This window comes from Macrosteles quadrilineatus, unplaced genomic scaffold (assembly GCF_028750875.1).
Source record: "Macrosteles quadrilineatus isolate MER2022 unplaced genomic scaffold, UCM_ALF_1.0 Scaffold_4__1_contigs__length_99947679, whole genome shotgun sequence".
NCBI classification, from domain to species: domain Eukaryota; kingdom Metazoa; phylum Arthropoda; class Insecta; order Hemiptera; family Cicadellidae; genus Macrosteles; species Macrosteles quadrilineatus.
The window spans coordinates 63,407,046-63,428,795 of NW_026542597.1; the positions used below are offsets into that span (position 1 = coordinate 63,407,046).

Consider the following 21,750-nt stretch of genomic DNA (forward strand, 5'->3'; position numbering starts at 1 on the left):
CCTTTTGGTTGGAAATAAGCTGTTGTCATAAAAAAAAAAATAATAGTGCTGCACCCTGTTGGTAATCCTTGTAACTTTTATGCTATTGAACATCATAGAACAGAACCAAATTGTTTAATTGAAACAGCTGTTAAGATTCATTAATTCCTTTTAAATATGAAAAACCATAAGGTTAACATGGGGAACTACAGAGCCACTGGGGCGGAGCCCGAAAGGATTTTTGGGATAATAATATGATTTAATGATAATCGGGAATGTGAGCTATCATCATGCCAAATTTCAGCCCAATCTGTCCAGTAGCTTAAGCGTGATTGAGCAACACACACACACACAAACTCACAAACTTTCAGATTTATATTAGTACGATTTAAATAATGTAAATTTTAGTGAGTAGTTAGGTTTGCTGCTATGGGGAAAGTGTTGAGGTGTGTTTTATCAATTGAAATATTGATAGCTTAGTATGAAAAAAGCCAAATTGCCAAATTTGATTAAAATATATCCATAAACAAGCAAACTAGATCAGTTTATTTATTCTCCATAAGAATAACATAGGAATTTTAAATTTACAATTTTTTAAATTTTCTCCGTAGTCAATGAACGTCCAAAAAAACTTCAAAATACTAAATTATTTGTTTTTTTAAGCTCTTCAAAATGGTATAGAGAGAAATTTAGAAATTTAAAGTTTTTTGGGTCAAAAATGAGAAAAACCCATTTTACCCCATAAAATCCCCTATAAACCCCTGATCCCATAGTCCGATTATGCTGGTTCGCGAACTCGTTCGAATAAATGTAGGTTTACACGTTTGTACCAAATTTCATCAAAATCGGATTAATTTTACTTGAGTTATCGCGCTAACGGACACGTAAATAAATATATATTGAATATTTAAGTAAATAAGTACAACTGAGCACCCTGAATATTATATTTTATCAAAAGAATTGACATGTTTCGGACATAAGTCCATTTTTAAACTTCAAAATACATTAAACACTTAACTGTTGTTTATATTGTTTTTTTTTTTTGTAAATAAATATAATTTATATATACAGATGAATTATAGAACTAGACAGGATTTGGAAAAACATTTTTGTTACTGATTATTTAATTTTAAAATTTGGTCAAAAATTGGGTTTCTTGAAGGAATTTGGCTATTTAAAATATGATTTGGATTTTTTAGATTTTCTTCGTATATGAAATATTCTTCAATTGAATCCATTCGATTTCCTTTGTTTAAAACTTTTATAATTCATTTCATTTTATAATTTTACAATTTTTTTAAATGAAACTTCTCTTTTCCAAGCTAATTATAAAGTTCTATAATTCATCTGTATATATAAATTATATTTATTTACAAACAAACAATATAAACAACAGTTAAGTGTTTAATGTATTTTGAAGTTTGAAAATGGACTTATGTCCGAAACATGTCACTTCTTTTTATAAAATATAATATTTAGGGTGCTCAATTGTACTTATTTACTTAAATATTCAATATATCAGCAGCCCTATCACGTGAACACCTAAATTAAAAAATATATATATATGAATTTGAACTGGTGTTTTTGGCCTCTGGGGACCTCAAAACGAAAAAGTAAATCGGTCCCGGGTCTAGGTCTTACCATGAGACCTACGGTAATAGCTTATTCCCTATATGGGAAATTCGCTAATACCTTTAGGCTGCTATAAGGAAAAGAAAAGTTTCATTAAAAAAAAATGTAAAATTTTAAAATGAAATGAATTAATTTGCCAAATTTAATCAAAATAAGATATCTATAAACAAACAAACTACAGCAGTTTTATTTTTATCCGTAATAATAACATGGCTATTTAAAATGTAATGTTGCTTGGAATATTCTCTGGGGCATCTAATTATTATACAACAATGTTTCAAATACGCATGTTTGTTTTTTAAGCTATAAGCCTACATAATGAAAATTGGATATCTCCTAGTTTTGAAAAGCAAAATTTAAAAGCAAAATTTAAAAAAATTTTAAATACCTATACACACTGTTTGCACAATAACACTACATATGAACTTAACAAAGTTTTAAATATTTTAATCTCGAAACGGTTCAAACCCTTGTCAGTCTTATAAAAATCCATGTCTTATTTAGTCTCATAAACTACCAAACCACAATTAACATTGGGTGTGTTGCTATCCTAGTGGTTAGCGTTTCGGACTTCGGTGCGGGAGGGACGGGTTCAATCCCCGGCACATCCACAAAACTTTAATGGGTTTGGACCGCTTTCCCTTAAAAGTGTTTGACTTCATACTTCATTGCCACTGGCGTAGATACGAGCAAAAAAAAAACATACACCACAAAAATATAACAAAAATACATTTATTTTGTTTAAACCAAGTCAATACATTAAAAAAGTATATTTCAGCGGAGCGAGTGAATCTATTTAAGATCAGACCTCATGCGAGCTATTTAATTAAACCACTTAATAGCGGCTGTACATATTGAATTAAAACATGTTACAGATATTCTGACAAACAGTGTTCTTGTTATTTAACAAACAATTGTCAATTTGTGAATGCCTTTACCATTTAAAACAAACATAACAGTTTTTAATTTTTAACATCACCATTATGGATAGCTAGCATGGTTACAAGACAACGACGTATATGTAAAAACGAATCATAGCATATATACATACAGTGCAAATGGAAAACCAATTGGATGAAAATCATTGATCAAAGTATACACAGAAAGTATTACAGGGAATTTGTATGATACCACTGGTTAAATAGGTGCACTATATTACTGTACTGATTTTATCTATCTAAATTGGATCTAAAAAAATAATTTACATCAGATGGAAAACTGCCAAGCTAATGTTTATCCAAAGCTACAATTAAGATATTAGAAAAACTTTGTTTTACTATTGAACAAAATTATTTACTGGTTTAGAAACATGATTCGTGCTGGAAATGTGAGCTTATGTTGGGTAAATGTTTTTATAAGCATAACAAATAATATTGATCCATAAAAATGGGAATTATAAAATACTTTTAGAATCAGCAGTTTTATCTTATTAGCAATAATACAATGAAAATAATGGCTATTTTCAGGTTATTTTTATAAACGAGAGGTTTTATTATTGACTTTAGCCAGTGCAAGTAGACTTCCTCTCCCTAAAGTAAAATCAAAATCTGAATCCTTAACGAACAGAAAACAGATTGTGGAGACGGTTGAGCCCGCCGATGACGACTAGATTAAACAAATATTTTGATATCAAAAATAGTATTGATCTTATGTTTATGGGAATTAAATATGCAATTTAAATCAACGGTTTATTAACTAATCAGCACATTGTACAATCAATAAGCATCTTGATAGCTATTACAGTATTGATAGCTGATAAGCTTTTAGAAACAAATATAACAAAACGTTTTACCAATAAATTTGAACATTGAAATAAACTTTTCATCCTGTTGGCAGCCTGTTGAGGGTGGAAGAATGTATGTACTGGTGTTATTTTAGTGTGTTGATATTGACTTAAATGGTATAATGGTTATATAAAATGGCTAATTAGATAAAACTGCTAAATGCAAAATGCTTTTTTATAATTCCCATTTGTATAGATAAATATCGTTTGCTATGCTAATCATTTTCCCGACATAAGCTCACATTTCCACCATCAATCATGCTTTAAAACCATTAAATAATTTCAGTCAATAGTAAAACATGACTTGCTTGTATAAACTGTAAACATACATTGACCTACTGTTTTTGTTTTTATTTTGAAAAAAAAAAACAATTTAAATAATTATAATCACTATCATGTGTTTTCACTGGGAACCATCACACACAGGGTAACACAGGGGGTCATCAGGGGGGGGGGGTCAGGGGGGGGGTTGGTAGGGGTTTTATGGGGTTTAAATTGGTTTATCTCATTTTTGAACACCATAGCATAAAATTTCCCGATTTCTCTTAAAAAACTAATGATTTTGTATATTTAAGTGTTTTAACGGTTATTGGCTACGTAGAACATTCCAAACAAATTGTAAATTTTAAATTCCCATTTTATTCTGATGGAGAATAAGTAAACTGTTGCAGTGTGCTTATTTATGGATATATTTTGATCAAAATTGGCAAATGTATTTTATACTAAGCTATATTCGAAAAAAAAATTATTACCATTGTTCTAATTATTATTACTAAATTATTACCCTACCTGTAGCAGCAAACTTAAGTACTTGTTTAACATAATGTTATTTAAATATATTTATTTGAAAATCTCATTAGGCAAATGGAAATTTGCTTAGTCTACAGGTTTGCTGAGGCGGGGGTATTTTTTTTTTTTTTACTTAGCTTTATTCGCATTGTATGTAGATAATATATTTAGATTTTTGTTTAATAGACAATTTAAAGATTTAAAGCTATAAATTATCAATAGTAATACCATAGTTTGATTTACAGTATTACGACCAAAGATGTAGTGTAAAACCTCTTTTACAAAATAAACATAATTTTATCATCAACTATCTAGTGTTGTATTCAAGTATTTATTTTTTATGTAAGTCAACAGAAAACTACTAAATTTATAAATAGTAATTTGATTTTTTTAATCGGTGAAGTAATTGCAATGTAAAAGAGTAAAAGTGAGAAGGTTAGCTAGTAAAGAATAGGATACTTGAAGCGGGCTCAGTTTGTTGTTAGATCAATTACTGGACTGCAACATGGAATCAAAAGAAAAAAAATATCTGTTTTAAACAATTCCGTAATAAAATTATTTTGGAAATAAAATTTAATATGAGTTTGGTTATACCATGGGGTCAAAAATTTTAAAATGGACCATGAATTACAGATAAACAATAACGTTTTGTCAATGGGGACAAGAATCTAACATAGAGATACAAATAAATAGCAATAAGTTTTATATCGTCAAAAATCTCATTTCACTGGTTTCGAAATTGAATCTGGTTATGGAACATGGAAAGTTATAGAAAGTTATACAAGCTATAACTTATTTACTATAACTATAAACTAATGGACTAATAATAAACAAATAAACTATAACTATATAGAGATGTAGATCCCGCCTTAATATTTTTTTCCTGGTGACATTTTAGAAAGGTGATGAATGTATGTAGTTTTGTGAAATTAATAGAAAATATGTCGGGTGAATAAATTAAAATAGTGGAAATTGAATGACCATACTCACTCGCCAAGTGCCATCTTCAGGATGTTCGGGATCCATTAGAGTCTGAAAAACAATACTTAATAGTTATTTTAACAGTTTTTAATTTCTTATAAAAACTAAAAGTTACAGATTAGACATAGGTGTATTGATTTATAATTGTTATCATGTTGGTGTAGGAAGATTTATATAAAAACAAGGGAATGTTAACGCCCTCACTCGAGTAAAAAAATAGGCCTACTATTTTTAATTTAAACATTTGTTACTAAAATTTATCAAACTTACTTTTTAAATTGGCAGGTTTTAAACAACTTACGTTCGGTATTTGAACAGTTTCCCACTGTAAACAAAAGAAACACATGTAAATAACATTATACCTCCGATGAAAAATTGCAACTTATCTAATCACTATCATTTGGTATTTGGGTTGATGTTTAGATTATGAACCACAAAGTCTGGGACTTAGATTTAGCTTAAAGGGATACATTTATTTCTGTTAAGTTATAATACTATACGCAACGATTGCATGATTATGTTAAGATAATCATATAAAAATAGTACATGACTATCTAAACATGAACATGATATATAAATATGAAACATGACGGTATCTTTTACCGTCATTTTGACGGGCTAATTACGCGAGTTGCTTACCCTATTAATGCGAAGGGTATTAATATTGACGAAAATAAGAATTACATAGTAAGGTATCGTCTCAGAGTGTAACGCCAAGGGTATTAATACGTATATTTGACGAACATAAGAATTACGTAGTAAGGTATCGTCTTACAGTGTAACGCAAAGGGTATTAATACGTAAATTTGACGAACATAAGAATTACATAGTAAGGTATCGTCTTACAGTGTAACACTAAGGTCGTTAATACATAAATTTGACGTACATAAGAATTGCATAGTAAGGTATCGTCTTACAGTGTAACGCAAAGGGTCTCAATACGTAAATTTTACATACATAAGAATTACAGAGTAAGGTATCGTCTTACAGTGTAACACTAAGGTCGTTAATACATAAATTTGACGAACATAAGAATTACATAGTAAGGTATCGTCTTACAGTGTAACACTAAGGTCGTTAATACATAAATTTGACGTACATAAGAATTGCATAGTAAGGTATCGTCTTACAGTGTAACACTAAGGTCGTTAATACATAAATTTGACGTACATAAGAATTGCATAGTAAGGTATCGTCTTACAGTGTAACGCAAAGGGTCTCAATACGTAAATTTTACATACATAAGAATTGCATGGTAAGGTATCGTCTTACAGTGTAACACTAAGGTCGTTAATACATAAATTTGACGTACATAAGAATTGCATAGTAAGGTATCGTCTTACAGTGTAACGCAAAGGGTCTCAATACGTAAATTTTACATACATAAGAATTGCATGGTAAGGTATCGTCTTACAGTGTAACGCTGAGGTCGTTAATACAAAAATTTAACGTACATAAGAATTGCATAGTAAGGTATCGTCATACAATGTAACACTAAGGTCGTTAATACATAAATTTGACGTACATAAGAATTACATGGTAAGGTATCGTCTTACAGTGTAACGCTGAGGTCGTTAATACAAAAATTTAACGTACATAAGAATTACATGGTAAGGTATCGTCTTACAGTGTAACACTAAGGTCGTTAATACATAAATTTGACGTACATAAGAATTGCATAGTAAGGTATCGTCATACAATGTAACACTAAGGTCGTTAATACATAAATTTAACGTACATAAGAATTGCATAGTAAGGTATCGTCACACAATGTGACGCAAAGGGTATCAATACCTAAATTTTACGTACATAAGAATTACATAGTAAGGTGTCATCTTACAGTGTAACGCAAAGGGTCGTTAATACATAAATTTGACGTACATAAGAATTACATAGTAAGGTATCGTCTTAGAGTGTATCACAAAGGGTATTAATACGTAAATTTTACGAACATAAGAATTGCATAGTAAGGTATCGTCTTACAGTGTAACGCAAAGGGTATTAATACGTAAATTTGTCGAACATAGGAATTGCATAGTAAGGTATCGTCATACAATGTGACGCAAAGGGTATCAATACGTAAATAAGAATTATAGTAAGGTATCATCTTACAGTGTAACGCAAAGAGTGTCAGTCCTTGATGTTTTATTAACCATATTATTTGTTATGTTGTCTTCTTTAAAGCTCAAGTTCATTTGTAAAGATACGTACTAATAAAGATAAAGATAAAAAGACAAAAGTGTTATTTATTATTATTTTAAAAATAAATTTTTATTTGCATTATACAGGGTGGCTGAAAAGTAACTTGCACCCCCACTTAACTTTTCAACCATTTGAGATATTTGAAATCGGTTTGTGGCAACCTTCTTAGATATGAGGGGCTACAATAATTATGGTCAATTTTGAAAACTTTTCCCTTAGGGGTGTGGGGGTAGGGGGTAGCTCAAAAACTTCAAACGACAAGTATAGTCGAGTTTGGTATCATTTTACAGGTCTTGACGAAACATGAACATTGACATAAAGGAAGCAGAAATCGGCTCACTAATAACAAAATAGTGCCCTAAAACGTTTCAAATCCAAATAACCATGAGGGTGGCAAAAAAATTTACTTGTACCCTCTTTAACTTTTTAACTATTTGATATATTTGAAACCGGCTTGCGGCAACTTCTTTGGAAATGAAGGGTTACAATGATTATGGTCAGTTTTGAAAATTTAGCCCTTAGTATTGAGATGTATAATGGTTTTGCCGTTGGAATGAAATAAAATAAAATAAAATAAAATAAAATAAATAAAGTAATTTTGAGCTGCCATTTTGTTATCAAGTATCTCAAATGGTTGAAAAGTTAAGTGGGGGTGCAAGTTACTTTTCAGCCACCCTGTATAATTAATAATTTCAAATTTTATAGTATACAAGCAGAGTACCCGTCCTTCGTAAGGGGGTGGCATATAAGTATATTTATGCCTAATGCAGTTTTACTCAAGCGTTGCGTTTGCAATGGGGGAGGAAACAGTTTGATAAAATTTGCTTATTTAAATTTACAGTATATACTATAGTATTACACATCTACCATAGCCATAATGCTCTACCACTTCGCCTAAACAAAAAGGAAAAAAATATTAAAAATTCGAAAAATATCACAGATTATTCATGAAATTTAAAACATAAACATAACTGTAAACAATCCTACTTTGACAGTTCTCATTGCATATTACAGTTGAAATTAGCTGTTTTCATAAATGCAAAAAAAAAAAAATAGTGCAGCACCCTGTTGGTAAATCTTATAACTTCTTAGCTTTTGCGTACTATAGAACCAACTTTTTTAGTTGAAAAAGCTGACTAAATTCTTTAATTCTTTAACCCTACTTTAGTTGTTTTCACTGTAAGATAATCAATATGTTTTATCAATTAAGATTAATTTGACTTGGCTAATGCATGTATATGTTGATCTGGCCTAATAAATGACTTATTGACTTATTCCCTTTAAATATGAATACTCGTGAGATAAGAATATGCCTATATGTTAATCGGGAGTGTGAACTATCATTACGCCAAATTTCAGCCCTATCCGACCAGTAGTTAAAGCGTTATTGAACTTCAGACAAACAAACGAACAAATTTTCTCGTTTCATTTTAGTAAGATATATTTTTCTGTAATATTTTCAGAATACTGATAGGACACAAAAATCTTTTTAACGTTTATGAAAGCTCATTTTTGTGTTGAAATCCATTGTCCGTAGAGATTAAGGGACTTGTGATCCGTAATTTTTAGGATACCGACACCTAATATTTTTTTTTTTTTATTTAAAAAAAGTAATTTTAAAACTTCAAGATTGAAATTTAAAATGTCAAAAGTAAAGAAAATAGATAAGTAAATAACAGATACGAATTTGAAAAAAGTATATAAACATGTAATAACTAAGCTCGATTAGATTTGTTCATATTTGCCTAAACAGGAATTTAGAATTAAGAAAATCCGTTATTTACCTGATTTAAAGGCCATACACGCTCATCAAATGAAGTGTACGGTTGAACTTTGTTAAAATACTAAAAATGTTTATATTTTTGTTCTTTCCCTCTTGCAAAGCACAGGTCAGGTACAACAGCTAGTTCATAATGAATTCCCAACAACACTGAACCATGTAAACAATAATGCATCAACGCTAGATCCGATATTAAGTAATGAGGTGAAGAACCAGGTCTGCCAACTCTTAAGTTTCTTTAACTCTATTTCAGTTATATTGGTGACCCTATTGCTTAACTTGCAATTTGGGATTGGGTAAAAGAAACCAACTTGTATTTTACAAAACAGTTAGTACAAAAATTACAACCCTAGATTAAACCAGGTCTTTGAGGAAGATTTCCACAGGGGATGTAGATTGTTGAATATTTTTCCCTGCAAGACAACAGAATATTGGGTTTAACTAGTGGAAATACTAGCTTCAGATTTTCTTGCAGCAATTCATGTTATGTTTTTATCTTCAAATCCTCAATAGTAACCAAATAAAATGCAATTTAGCCGAATTGCCATTCATTTGAAACCTCGGCTAGTATTTACATCAGTTTGGCTACACAGTCGTCTACCGTACACCAAGCAATGATAGACATAATCCTACTATCATCAATGCTCTAATTAAAAAATTACTAATACATTATAGAAATTTGAATAAACACATTCTTTAAATTGCATAATATAATATTGTATTATATACCTTTGGATTTGCTTGTTCTTCTCCTAGTACCGGTATCTTTTGTGTTGCATCAATCTCCCATTGTAGCAATGCCTTAAATAAATAATTGCATTAGTCAATAAAGTAAAAGATTCCTGGTTCCTGTGGATTCTGACTGAAACTTCTCGGTGCGCCTGTGACCCATGTCCTTACCTCTCTGTATACAGATATTTCTAAGGTGATTTACAGGGACCCAGATCCTTACCTCTCAGTATACAGATTTTTTAAATGTGATTTACAGGGACCCAGATCCTCACCTATCTGTATACAGATATTTCAAATGTGATTTACAGGGACCTAGATCCTCGCCTATCTGTATACAGATATTTCAAAGGTGATTTACAGGGACCCAGATCCGTGCCTCTCTGTATACAGATATTTCAAAGGTGATTTACAGGGACCCAGATCCTTACCTCTCTGTATACACATATTCCAAAGGTAATTTACAGGGACCCAGATCCTTACCTGTCTGTATACAGATATTTCAAAGATGATTTACAGGGACCCAGATCCTTACCTCTCAGTATACAGATATTTCAAATTTGATTTACAGGGACCCAGATTCTCGCCTATCTGTATACAGATATTTTAAAGGTGATTTACTGGGACTTAGATCCGTGCCTCTCTGTAAACAGATATTTCAAAGGTGATTTACAGGGATCCAGATCCGTGCCTCTCTGTATACAGATATTTCAAAGGTGATTTACAGGGACCCAGTTCGTGCCTCTCTGTATACAGATATTTCAAAGGTGATTTACAGGGACCCAGATCCGTGCCTCTCTGTATACAGATATTTCAAAGGTGATTTACAGGGACCCAGTTCGTGCCTCTCTGTATACACATATTTCAACTGTGATTTACAGGGACCCTGATCGTTTCTTTACTGTGCAAATTTCAAGTGGTGTAAGAGTTCTGCCAAAACATTCCAACAGCAACATTTTTAGAAAATATTTTTATAACATAGCTATGGTTAAAGTTATAACATGATCGACAGATTGGTAACCAAAAATAAGAAGTAATGGCCTGGAAATAATCATCTGCAAAATAAAAAGTATGTAAGTGTGGTATACTCACATTATATTCATACGTGCTCACGAAAGAGCTAAAGAAACACGACATTGAATTGGATTTTAAGACGAAAAAAATAAGAAACTGATTCATTCAAGTAAAGTAGGTGAAATATGTGCAAAAGGTCAGGCGTTTATAAAATCGATTTTGCAAGCTGTCCGAGCATATAGCGAAGACTGGACGTTCATTCAAAACCAGATACAAATAGCAACATCCATTTCCTAGAGCCGACAAACAAAAGTCATCCTTTGCACAGAGCTTGGCTGACAAAAATCACGATGTGAACTATCTGAACACTGGCTTAGAAATACTCAACACAAGTAAGTAAGGTAATAGACCGGTCACCCTAAAAGAATATGAAATTTATAAAGCTTACACTAATAACAATATGGAAGATATGTTTTTAAACTACGAACTACAGTAAATCGCATTTTATATTCAATACCATTTTGAATGATAAAGGAACCCCAAGCCAGGAGTACAAATTTTAAATGATAATGCCACCACAACGGGCACGACATAGGAATCCTATAGTCGACGGCGTATTGCTCGTGCCAGGAAAATGTTAACCATCACAGATTGTACGACAGGCCTGTTCGTTTTTTGTTAATTCTTGTCGTAATTTCGTTCGTGTGCGTTATGTGTTTAGACTTCAACGATGATACTTCAGCCGAGATTTTGTGTCTGACGATGGTATTGTGATGCCGAAACGACCGTAACCAACGCAGTTACACCATTTTAACTGGATTGACGAAAGTAAAGCCCATTTTTAGTTGCGTTACTGCTTAGGGGCTAAAAACATGAATTTTGATCATGTATTTATACTAGGGAAAGCTGCTAGTAGATTTTACATTACAATATTGTTAATGTATTAGCCTTCTTTCACACCAGAGCGGTGCGGCACCGTCCCGCACTGTCGATGCGGGACGACCCGCAAGGCTCACACTAGCTGCCCGGATCCGGGCGTTTCCAGGCTGAAACTTTGTGATTTTAGGATGTATTTTGTTTAAATAAATAAAAGAAAGATGGTTATGCTACTTGTTGTATCCGAAAATAAATTACAGTGCCCTCTTGCCAACTAACTTGCGAAAATCTGTCATTACATGGTTAGCTTATTACGGCAATAGAATGTTTACTATGTGAAAGTAATGTTTACTATCCGTTTTGGATTTCACCGACGTAAACAAACAAATATTTGTTATTCTTTTATCGACTGTTTTAATTTTCAACAAATAAAGTAAACATTAATTTTAAATTGAAGGCATAACCTAAAACATTCTATGAGCTTTGTAATGGAAAAATAACTATTCTTTGTAGTGCAGCGAAAAGTAACGTTAAAAACACAACGGAAAGTGGGTCTATACTTATTCTCTACCATTTAAAGTGATCGATAAATCTCGCATTGTAACAAATGTAATGACTCACTTACTACTCTTTTTATGAAATATACTATAACATCTGGGGCTTTCATTGCACTATATAAATCTGGGGCTTTCATGAAGATAAAAACGCAGCACAGTCTATAAGCACAATTCAGAGCGAAGAAAAAAGCTCAAATACTAACGCAAGACGTAGTTACACAGAAGTTCTAAGATCAACTAAAACCAAAAGTGTTCGTGCTGGTGGCGGGCAGCTACATGACACAAAACGCTACCCACCATTGCAGCCGAAAAATGATAGGGTTGTACGGAGTAACAACAACCGAAACCGAAATGAAAGTTATGGAAATGAAAATCGAAATATGGCTGCCGATCCCAAATCGGATCAAGATTCTCGAGTTAAAGAACGCCAAGATCGCCAAGTAATTATCGGAACAAGTACTTGTACGAGTCTATGTGCAGGAGTGAAGAAGGCTTGGGTTTATTTGGGACGGTTAAAGGAGGAAACCGGTGAAGAAGACGTCAAAAGATTTCTTCAAGAAACCTTTAATGGTATCTCTTCATTCATGAAGAGAATCCAGCAGTGGTGTGTATTAGTGAGCATCACGTTAACCATCTTGGCATCTTGCAACTGGATGGTTTTGTGTCGGCAAGTTCGTACTGTAGATCTGAAATGGAAAGAGGTGGAGTGGCCCTCTTCGTTAAACCAGACGTTTCCTTCTTCCAAATAAATGTCAGTAATTACTGTGTTGAAGGTGTTTGTGAACTGGCGGCAATTTCTGTTGAACTTGACAGTTCAAGGCTTCATATTGTTTGAGTATACGGACCCCCCTCTAATTGTAAGGAAGTCTTCTATGAAAATGTATATAACTGTCTCTCACAGGTCATGAAAGGTAGTGCAAACACAATTGTCCTAGGTGATTCTAACATTGACTTATCGGTTTCTTCTAATGGCTCCAAAATGATTTTGAACTATATGTCTTCTTTTGTTCTTCGCCAAACAATTAGTTCATTTACTCGTAAGTTTAAGGAGTCTAAAACCCTGATTGATCACATTTACACAGATGTGCCTGAATCCTGTTTTTCCAGTTCGGTTATTGTGTCATACCTGAGTGACCATCACGCTCAAGCTGCTATTCTGGGTTCTCATCCATCTCCTAAGTTTTCTCCGACTCTTTTCTGCTACAAGCGCAGTTTTTCAGAGGAAAACATCAGGCTCTTTAAGTTTTACTTGAGTGAAGAAAAATGGGCTGATATGATCTCATTGACTGACTTAAATGCAAAGTTTGAGCTGTTCTTGAGTTACATTGCCTATTATTTCAACGTTTCTTTTCCCTTAGTTAGGAGAAAGGTCTCCACAAGGAATAGCGACAAGGGTAAGATCAAACTCGATGATGAGGCAATAATGGTAAAGGATCAGTTAAGATCTTCTTACTTGGAATCAAAAGATTTGCCTTCTTCCCATCTTCTTAGGCAAAGGTATCTTGGCCTCAAAAAACTTTTTCGCAATCTTATTTTGAAACTTAAGTCTGATAATGTGGCAAAACAGCTTAAAACTTCTTCTAATAAATCAAAAACACTTTGGGGAATTGTCAATAAGAGTCGAGGTTCTCAGATCTTTAAAGAGTACCGTAAACCAGCGATTCGTAATAATGTGGGTGAGGTTGTCAACGATCCGTCAGAGGTGTGTAATATATTCAATAATTATTTTCTCAATATCGGTGACAAATTCGATAATGCTTCGACAGCTTTCAGCTCCTCGGTAGCAAACACTTCGCCTTTGAATTCTTTCTTCTTGTCACCTACAACCCCCAAAGAGGTGGCCGAATCAGTTCACAGCATGAGAACAAAGTATTCTGCTGGTTTGGACGGAATATCATCTGCCTTGATGAAAAAAGTTGCACAAGAGCTAGCTGAGCCTCTTTGTGATTTGATTAATCACTCATTTTCGATTGCGACATTCCCTGATTGTTTGAAACTTGCTATGGTTACCCCCCTGCATAAAAAAGGATGCAAACTAGACTGCTCAAATTACAGGCCGATTTCAAAAATTTCTACCTTCTCCTAAGTTGTAGAAAAAATTGTATTAAATAGGATTTGGAGTTTCTTGCAGCGCAACAAGTTAATGTTTTAACATCAATATGGGTTTACCCGAGGGAAGAGTACAGTTGATGCTATGTTTTGTGTCGTACAAAACATTGTTGATACTGTCGACTCGGGCAACCGCTCCAGTGGCTTGTTATTTGATCTAACTAAAGCATTTGATTTGGTAGACCATAGTCTTCTGCTAAATAAAATGTTCAATATGGGGATTAGAGGTAAATTGCACTTCAGTGGTTTCAGTCATATCTGGTCGAAAGGGTGCAATTCGTCAAGGTAAATTCCGTTGATTAGTCGAATAACAAAAAATGCAATAGGGTTTCAAAAAAAGGAACTGTCAATAAAGGCATGCCACAAGGCTCAATTTTGGGCCCTGTCCTTTTTTTGTTATTTATCAACGATCTTTGGCAGGGCTTGTCTGTTCCAAACTTGTGCCTCTATGCTGATGACACGTCATTAACGTTTTCTAGCCCATCAAGAAACCGCCTAGAACTTGATACGTTCTTAGAGGGGAATGCACTTGTTAATTGGCTTGAGCAAAATAGACTACAAGTTAATATCTTGAAAACTACCCTTATTGAATTCTCTATCAACTGTAATTCAAATAGCAGTTTGCTCAGTATTTATTTGGGTGATGTACCTGTGTTTTCAGAACGCTCCGTTAAGTTCCTTGGTCTAATCATTGATCGCAATTTGACGTTTCATGATCATATAGATAACGTATGTAATGAACTGAGTCAGGGTATTTCTGTGCTCCGGAAACTGGTTCGCTTTGCATCGACTGATATAATCATGACCGCTTATTATGGTATTATCTATCCATTTATATCCTATGGGGTTTCAATTTGCTGCTCTGAGAGCACCAGATCCAAATCAGTGTTTAGGCTTCAGAAGAAGGCTATAAGATTAATTTTTCAGGTTTCATCCAGAACCTCATGTACCAAACGTTTCTCGTCCAACAAACTGTTAACCTTCCCATCGATTTATATTTTTGAAACTTTATCATTTTTGCATAAAAACTACCATCTTTTTCGTCAATTTCTTCCATCTCACACTTATGGAACAAGGAGTAATCCCAGATGCATTATGAATATCCCGCCACACTCCACCACATTTTTTCAGCATCATTTAAAATATTCAGCAATAGTTCTTTTCAACATTCTCCCACCAAGTTTAAAATCCGTTCAAGATTATGTAGTATTCAGGAGGAGGTTGAAGTGTTTGTTAATTGAAAAGATGTATTACTCAGTAAATGCCTTTTTAACTGATAAGTTTGAAGATGTATAATTAGTTTTTAGAGGGATTGTTTTATTTGGTTGCCATTTTGTAATTTTGACTTGGCATATACATTGTAACTATGTCTACATGCTTAATAAAGAATTTGAATTTGAATTTGAATTTGAATTTGAATTTGAATTTGAATTTGAATTTGAATTTGAATTTGAATTTGAATTTGAATTTGAATTTGAATTTGAATTTGAATTTGAATTTGAATTTGAATTTGAATTTGAATTTGAATTTGAATTTGAATTTGAATTTGAATTTGAATTTGAATTTGAATTTGAATTTGAATTTGAATTTGAATTTGAATTTGAATTTGAATTTGAATTTGAATTTGAATTTGAATTTGAATTTGAATTTGAATTTGAATTTGAATTTGAATTTGAATTTGAATTTGAATTTGAATTTGAATTTGAATTTGAATTTGAATTTGAATTTGAATTTGAATTTGAATTTGAATTTGAATTTGAATTTGAATTTGAATTTGAATTTGAATTTGAATTTGAATTTGTATGGATATATCAGTCGAGAAACTAGAAAACAAAGGAATATATTCAAGCTTTAAACTGGGTGTTGATTTTGACCAAAAATACGCTCTTTATGACAGTGCAGCATGGCCTTTAGCTCTCTAGTGAAACGTTTTTTATTCAAAAGGACAAGAAACCCAAATCTGGGATAGCAATCTTTGAAACTGGTGTAAATAGTAGGCCTATATGTAAGACTGTGAGTAGGCCTAACCCAAATTTAAATCAAACTGTTAATAAAAATAGTGCAATAAATAGTAGCCGTAGAGTAGGGCTAAAACTAACTTTTAGTAATGTCCAATGCTTCAGGACCAAGATAAATCTAGTTGAAGCATTTGTGAAGAATACTTATCCAGATGTGCTATGCTTATGTGAGCACTACCTAAATAGTGATGAAGGAAATTATTTTGCCAATATTGATACTCTTAAGCTAGCCTCTGCATATTATCGCTCTAATCATAAAAATGGCAGAACATCAGTGTACTTGAAGCCAAGTCTTGCTCATAAACAATTGGACCTTGAAATGTTATGTAATGAATTGGATATAGAGTTGTCAGGAGTTATTTTACTAAAATATTCAATCATAGTGGTATCGCTTTATAGATCCCCGAATGGCATGACAGATGTTTTCTTCCAAAAATTGGATCACTGTCTAACATACTTAAGTAGACTGAATATGTTGATAATTTTGGGGGGCGATGTAAATATTCATTTAAATGTGGTTTAAATGTGGAGGACAACTTGTGTTTTGCCTTCAGACACATTCTCATGTTTCAGACACATTCAGACACATTCATTGGTTTTGGTATGTACATAACCAACCACACTCCTACTCAAGGGAGGTATTGCTTGGACACTATTGCCACCTCGTTAAATTCATGGGACTACACTGTCACCGTTGTAAATCCTGTTGTGGCGGACCATGATGCTGTTTTATGGACCTGAACCTCGATGCTGACTGCAGTTTGGTGAGTGACCAAAGTCTAGTCTTAGATTGGCATAGTAACTATACTTGTACTTTTAGGATAATTAAGGAAGATTTTATTACACAATTTAAGCTAGCCTTGGCCGTTGTTGACTGGAGAGCCATTGTAGAAAATCCTACTGTAAATGCAACCCCAGATCATTTGTGTAACGCTTTCTTCGATAAGTTCTTATCTGTTTTTGATGAGTTATTCCCAAAAAAAACAGTACCTATGGATAGGCAAGTGACACCTCGGCAGCAGACAGTCAATAAGGATTGGTTCTCTCCGATACTCGCCCAGCTTAGATCCCTTGTGCTTGCTCTTAATGACCGAAGCAAAGCATCCACAGATGGAAATGATAAAATCAGATTCCACGCTAGTTATTTAAGAGTAAAACAAATCTATAGGCGTGAGGTAGATCTGGCCAAGAAATAAGCTAACATGTCGCTTATTGTAAATTCAACAAATAGTTGTAAGGCTGCTTGGAACATCGTAAATCAGGTTGGTGGCTCCAACAAAGGTAAATCAAGACCAAAATTTAGGGAAAGTCCAGACCAGTTTAACAGTTATCTTATAAGTGAAGTACAAAACATTATTATAAAATCCCCAAAGATAATGTGAGTCCGGAAGAACTGTGTAGGCCTATCTATCGTATATCCAATGACGTGACTCCCTTTAGGCACTGGCGGAGGGTGACACCCAGTGAAATTATCGGCATTGTGACTAGATTTAAGAAGAAACAGAGCTGGGATATTTATGGTATATCTGTAGAGCTTTTAAAAAAGTTTATAGAAGTTATTGTATATCCTTTGTGTCATGTCATCAATGTATACCTTGAGAGAGGTTATTTTCCAGACATACTAAAGGTGGCTCGCACTGTCCCAGTTTACAAAAAAGGCGATCCTACGGCCATGAAAAGCTATAGGCCTATATCGATTATACCTGTCCTGGCAAAGATCTTTAAAACTGTAGTCTATCATTTTGAAAAAAAAATCATCTCTTTCTTGATGCCCAGCACGGGTTCCGTCGTGGTAAATCCACAGTTTCTGCTGTCCTTCAACTGGTCGAAAACATTCTAGACTCCTTTGAGTCTCAAGAATCCACAGCCTTGGCATTGGTTGATTTAAGGAAGGCGTTTGATTGCGTCCCGCATGGCCTGCTGATACAAAAGCTCTCGGCGTATGGAGTAGAAGGGGAAGTTCTAGAAACGTTTCGTACCTACCTCCATAATAGAAAGCAAATTCTCACAATCGATGGGGCAAATTCTGAGCCACTTGAGGTATTTCACGGTGTGCCACAGGGCTCGGTGGTTGGGCCTGTGCTGTTTCTGATCATTATAAATGACCTAGGCCTACTGGGAAACATCCTCCTATTTGCAGATGATACCTCAATCTACACTAGCGGCCATGATCCAGAGACAGCCCTGACAATAGCAGAAGCGAAGCTTGTTGCCGTAAAATCATGGTTCGACAACAGTAGCCTAAGCCTAAATGAAGGTAAAACTCAAAAGATAGTATGAAGTCTTTCAAAATACCACAATGAAATAGATGAGGTGAAGCTCCTTGGCTTCCAAATAGATCCGAAACTAACTTGGGAGAAGCATGTTAACTACATCTGCAAAAAACTAAACCTTGTGATCTGTCTCATACGTAGGCTGAAACGACTTGTCTCCAAGGATTTTCTTGTTACAGTCTACTTGTCATTGTTTCATAGCCACATCATCTATGGTCTTGAGCTGTGGGGCCATGCCTCAACCTGCGCTAAAATCCTAGTCCTACGGAAGAAAGCTCTCCGAATAATGGTCTCTTCAGTGATGAAGAGCACTGCAAGCCCATATTCAAGAAATTGGGCATATTTACAATCTTCAACCACTATATTTTAGTCAGTCTTCTTCACATTCATCAAAATTTACCAACGCTACCAATACGAGTAGACCAGCATAGTTATAATACCAGAAGGAAAAACACATTGACCTACCATTCTGTAGACTTACCAAAAAGAAAGACTGCTACCCTGTCCTGGCTATGAAATTTTTCAACCTACTCCCGGCTACCGTCAAAGAACTAGAACCAAGGACGTTTGAAAATAAAATTGGGACTTGGCTTAAAAACAACCCCTTCTACACACTTAATGAGTATCTAGAAGCCGACTACTTCCTCAATAAAATGAAGTGACCTGCCGCCAAATTTAAATCAAGATCTAAGAATTTAATTTCTCAAAGTTTTTTTTGTTGTAAATATATGTTTTGTTTGGTAATAGTATTGACGCCATCTATCCAGTTATACTGGTCAACGATGAAGAGAAAAGTATGAAGTAAGTAAGTAAGTGATAAAGTTATTCTGTAGTTCAAATTTTGATATTTGGATTTATATGCAGATATGTGTAGGCGGTTTTAGCTTAAGGGTGTTTGGTCGAAAATTTTCATGTCTGATTTTTTGTTATTGTTTAATTGTACTAAAAATTAGAGATACAAATATATAAGAAATTTTTTTTATTTTGAATATTAAGCGAGATATGGAGCTTGAAAGTAGCTTTTCGCTGCACTACAAAGAATAATTATTTTCTCCATTACAAAGCTCATAGAATGTTTTAGGTTATGCCTTCATATCTGCATGGAGAAACAACAATCCAGAAAGATCAAACGTCGCACAACACCTGTTACAAAACGGACACTCAATAGGAAAAATGGAGGATAATCTATGTATTTTAAAGAATTGTAAGAAGGGATATGCGATGAATGCTTGGGAAGAATTGTATATTTATAAGGAAAAATGTAAAAATAGAAATAAGTTGATTAATGAACAAGTAAATTTCGATTCCAGTTGTACTTATGAAAATGTATTGGCCGGTGTTTCCGGTAGCCAATAGGGTGTAAGTAGGGACGCCATTCAAGATTCTTGTCATTCGCCTATTGGGTCTGATGATGATTGGAGTGTCCAATCGAAATCGATCACCACTTACCATCTTTTGTATATTTACCGTCTTGTGAGTAACAGTATAAGCGTAAATATATGTTTTAAGTGTTATAAGACGTATCTTTATTTACTTTCCGTAAATAATTATGCAAAACATGTCAGACGAACATTTACAATTTCAATATCATAAGTAATTATATAAAAAAAAATGTTATATTTACTACCATCATATCCTATCATAACTGTTATGTTGACTGGCAATATACTTTTTTAAATCGTTGGAAAAATTTTCTGTTGGTGGGATTTATTATTTAATGTTGATAGCACTCAATCATTAGGTGGTTCGGGCGAAGCTCAGTTCAGCTGGGTACAACTCGATAAAAAAAAAATAAAATTTAATTTTCCCTTATTATCTTATTCGTACCCTAACTAGAAATGATCTTAACCTATCTGATTATGGTTTCTCACCAAAACTTGCGCATTAATAAAAAAAAAAAAAAAACAACATATTGGTAAAGTGGATAAAAGAATATGGATAAGACTTACCAACACGTACACCCCAAGAACATAATGAAAGGGCTTCATGTTGGGGCGATGTAATTGAACTAACATTCACACCAACTTATACCAGGCAAACGTGGAATGTGTGCGTCATTCACTAATGATTCAATTAATCACTAGCAGCTGTGGCCCCGTTAACACGCCAGGGAATGAAGTATTCGGTTAGAACTGTTTTATTTATTTATTTTAAACGGCAGCAGCAAATTTACAAAGACAAGCATAGATGGTAGAATACAACAAAATAGATATACAAAATTTGATGATATTTTTTTTGATACATAAGAAATCAGCAGGATCAGAATTATTTTACTTGTCTGCACATTGACATTTCTTATTATGGTTTTGTACAGGAATAGTCTCAGGAATAGAACTCTGGTGTATCAAACAACCTTTTGTTGGATTTCACCATTAATGAAGAGCCTATGACAAATTTCATCTGGGTCTGGTAACGATTTTACTTGGAACCGAACTCGCAAACTTCAAATTTAAAGGTGTTAACAATAGGCACTGAGCTACCAAGAAAAGAAAGTCAAACCTTTTGAAAGAAGCATACGAAAAAAGAAAATACACATAAATTAACCTACATGAAGAAAGATTTTAAAATGTTCAACGTATAAATTGAGGTTATGTGGCAACCTCTTTTTAGCCAATCGTATACATTTTAGTTCTAATAAGCTAAAAAAGATGAAAAAGATTGGACTTTTTGTTTGAATGAATCAATTCAGATAGTAATCTAAGGTATTAAGTAAGAAATGTCATATAGTTAAGCTAAAACCTACTGCTTACAACTTCTAAACATTACTTGGAATTTACCATGGTTATCATTATCTTTTATTACATTCCTTGTCGCATCTTTTACAAGATTTGTCTTGATTAAACGCAGGCTTTGGATGTTTTAAGCCTTACTTTTGTAATTTACTTTGTGTGTAAGTATTGTATATTGTATATGGCACAAATGTTGTTAACATGTACTGTATCTTGTTAGGCTTATAAGTACGGATAAAAACGGTGGACGGCATAAGTAGGAAAAAATGCTGTTCTTGACTCAGCTCTTATCAACATTT

General features: G+C 33.4%; 1 protein-coding gene across 2 annotated transcripts in view; it reads right to left on the reverse strand.

Annotated features, from left to right (window-relative positions):
* Window positions 1–20,786, reverse strand: part of LOC128993581 (uncharacterized) — a 58,111-nt gene extending 37,325 nt beyond the window's left edge. For both annotated transcript variants that reach the window (XM_054417562.1, XM_054417561.1), the window contains exons 1-4: window positions 20,672–20,786; window positions 9,876–9,947; window positions 5,466–5,489; window positions 5,174–5,215 (exon numbers count right to left, since the gene is read on the reverse strand). In XM_054417562.1, the coding sequence (XP_054273537.1) occupies window positions 5,174–5,215; window positions 5,466–5,489; window positions 9,876–9,947; window positions 20,672–20,737 (204 nt within the window). In that variant the 5' untranslated portion in view covers window positions 20,738–20,786. The remainder of the gene's footprint in view (window positions 1–5,173; window positions 5,216–5,465; window positions 5,490–9,875; window positions 9,948–20,671) is intronic.
* Window positions 20,787–21,750: the final 964 nt, after the last annotated feature.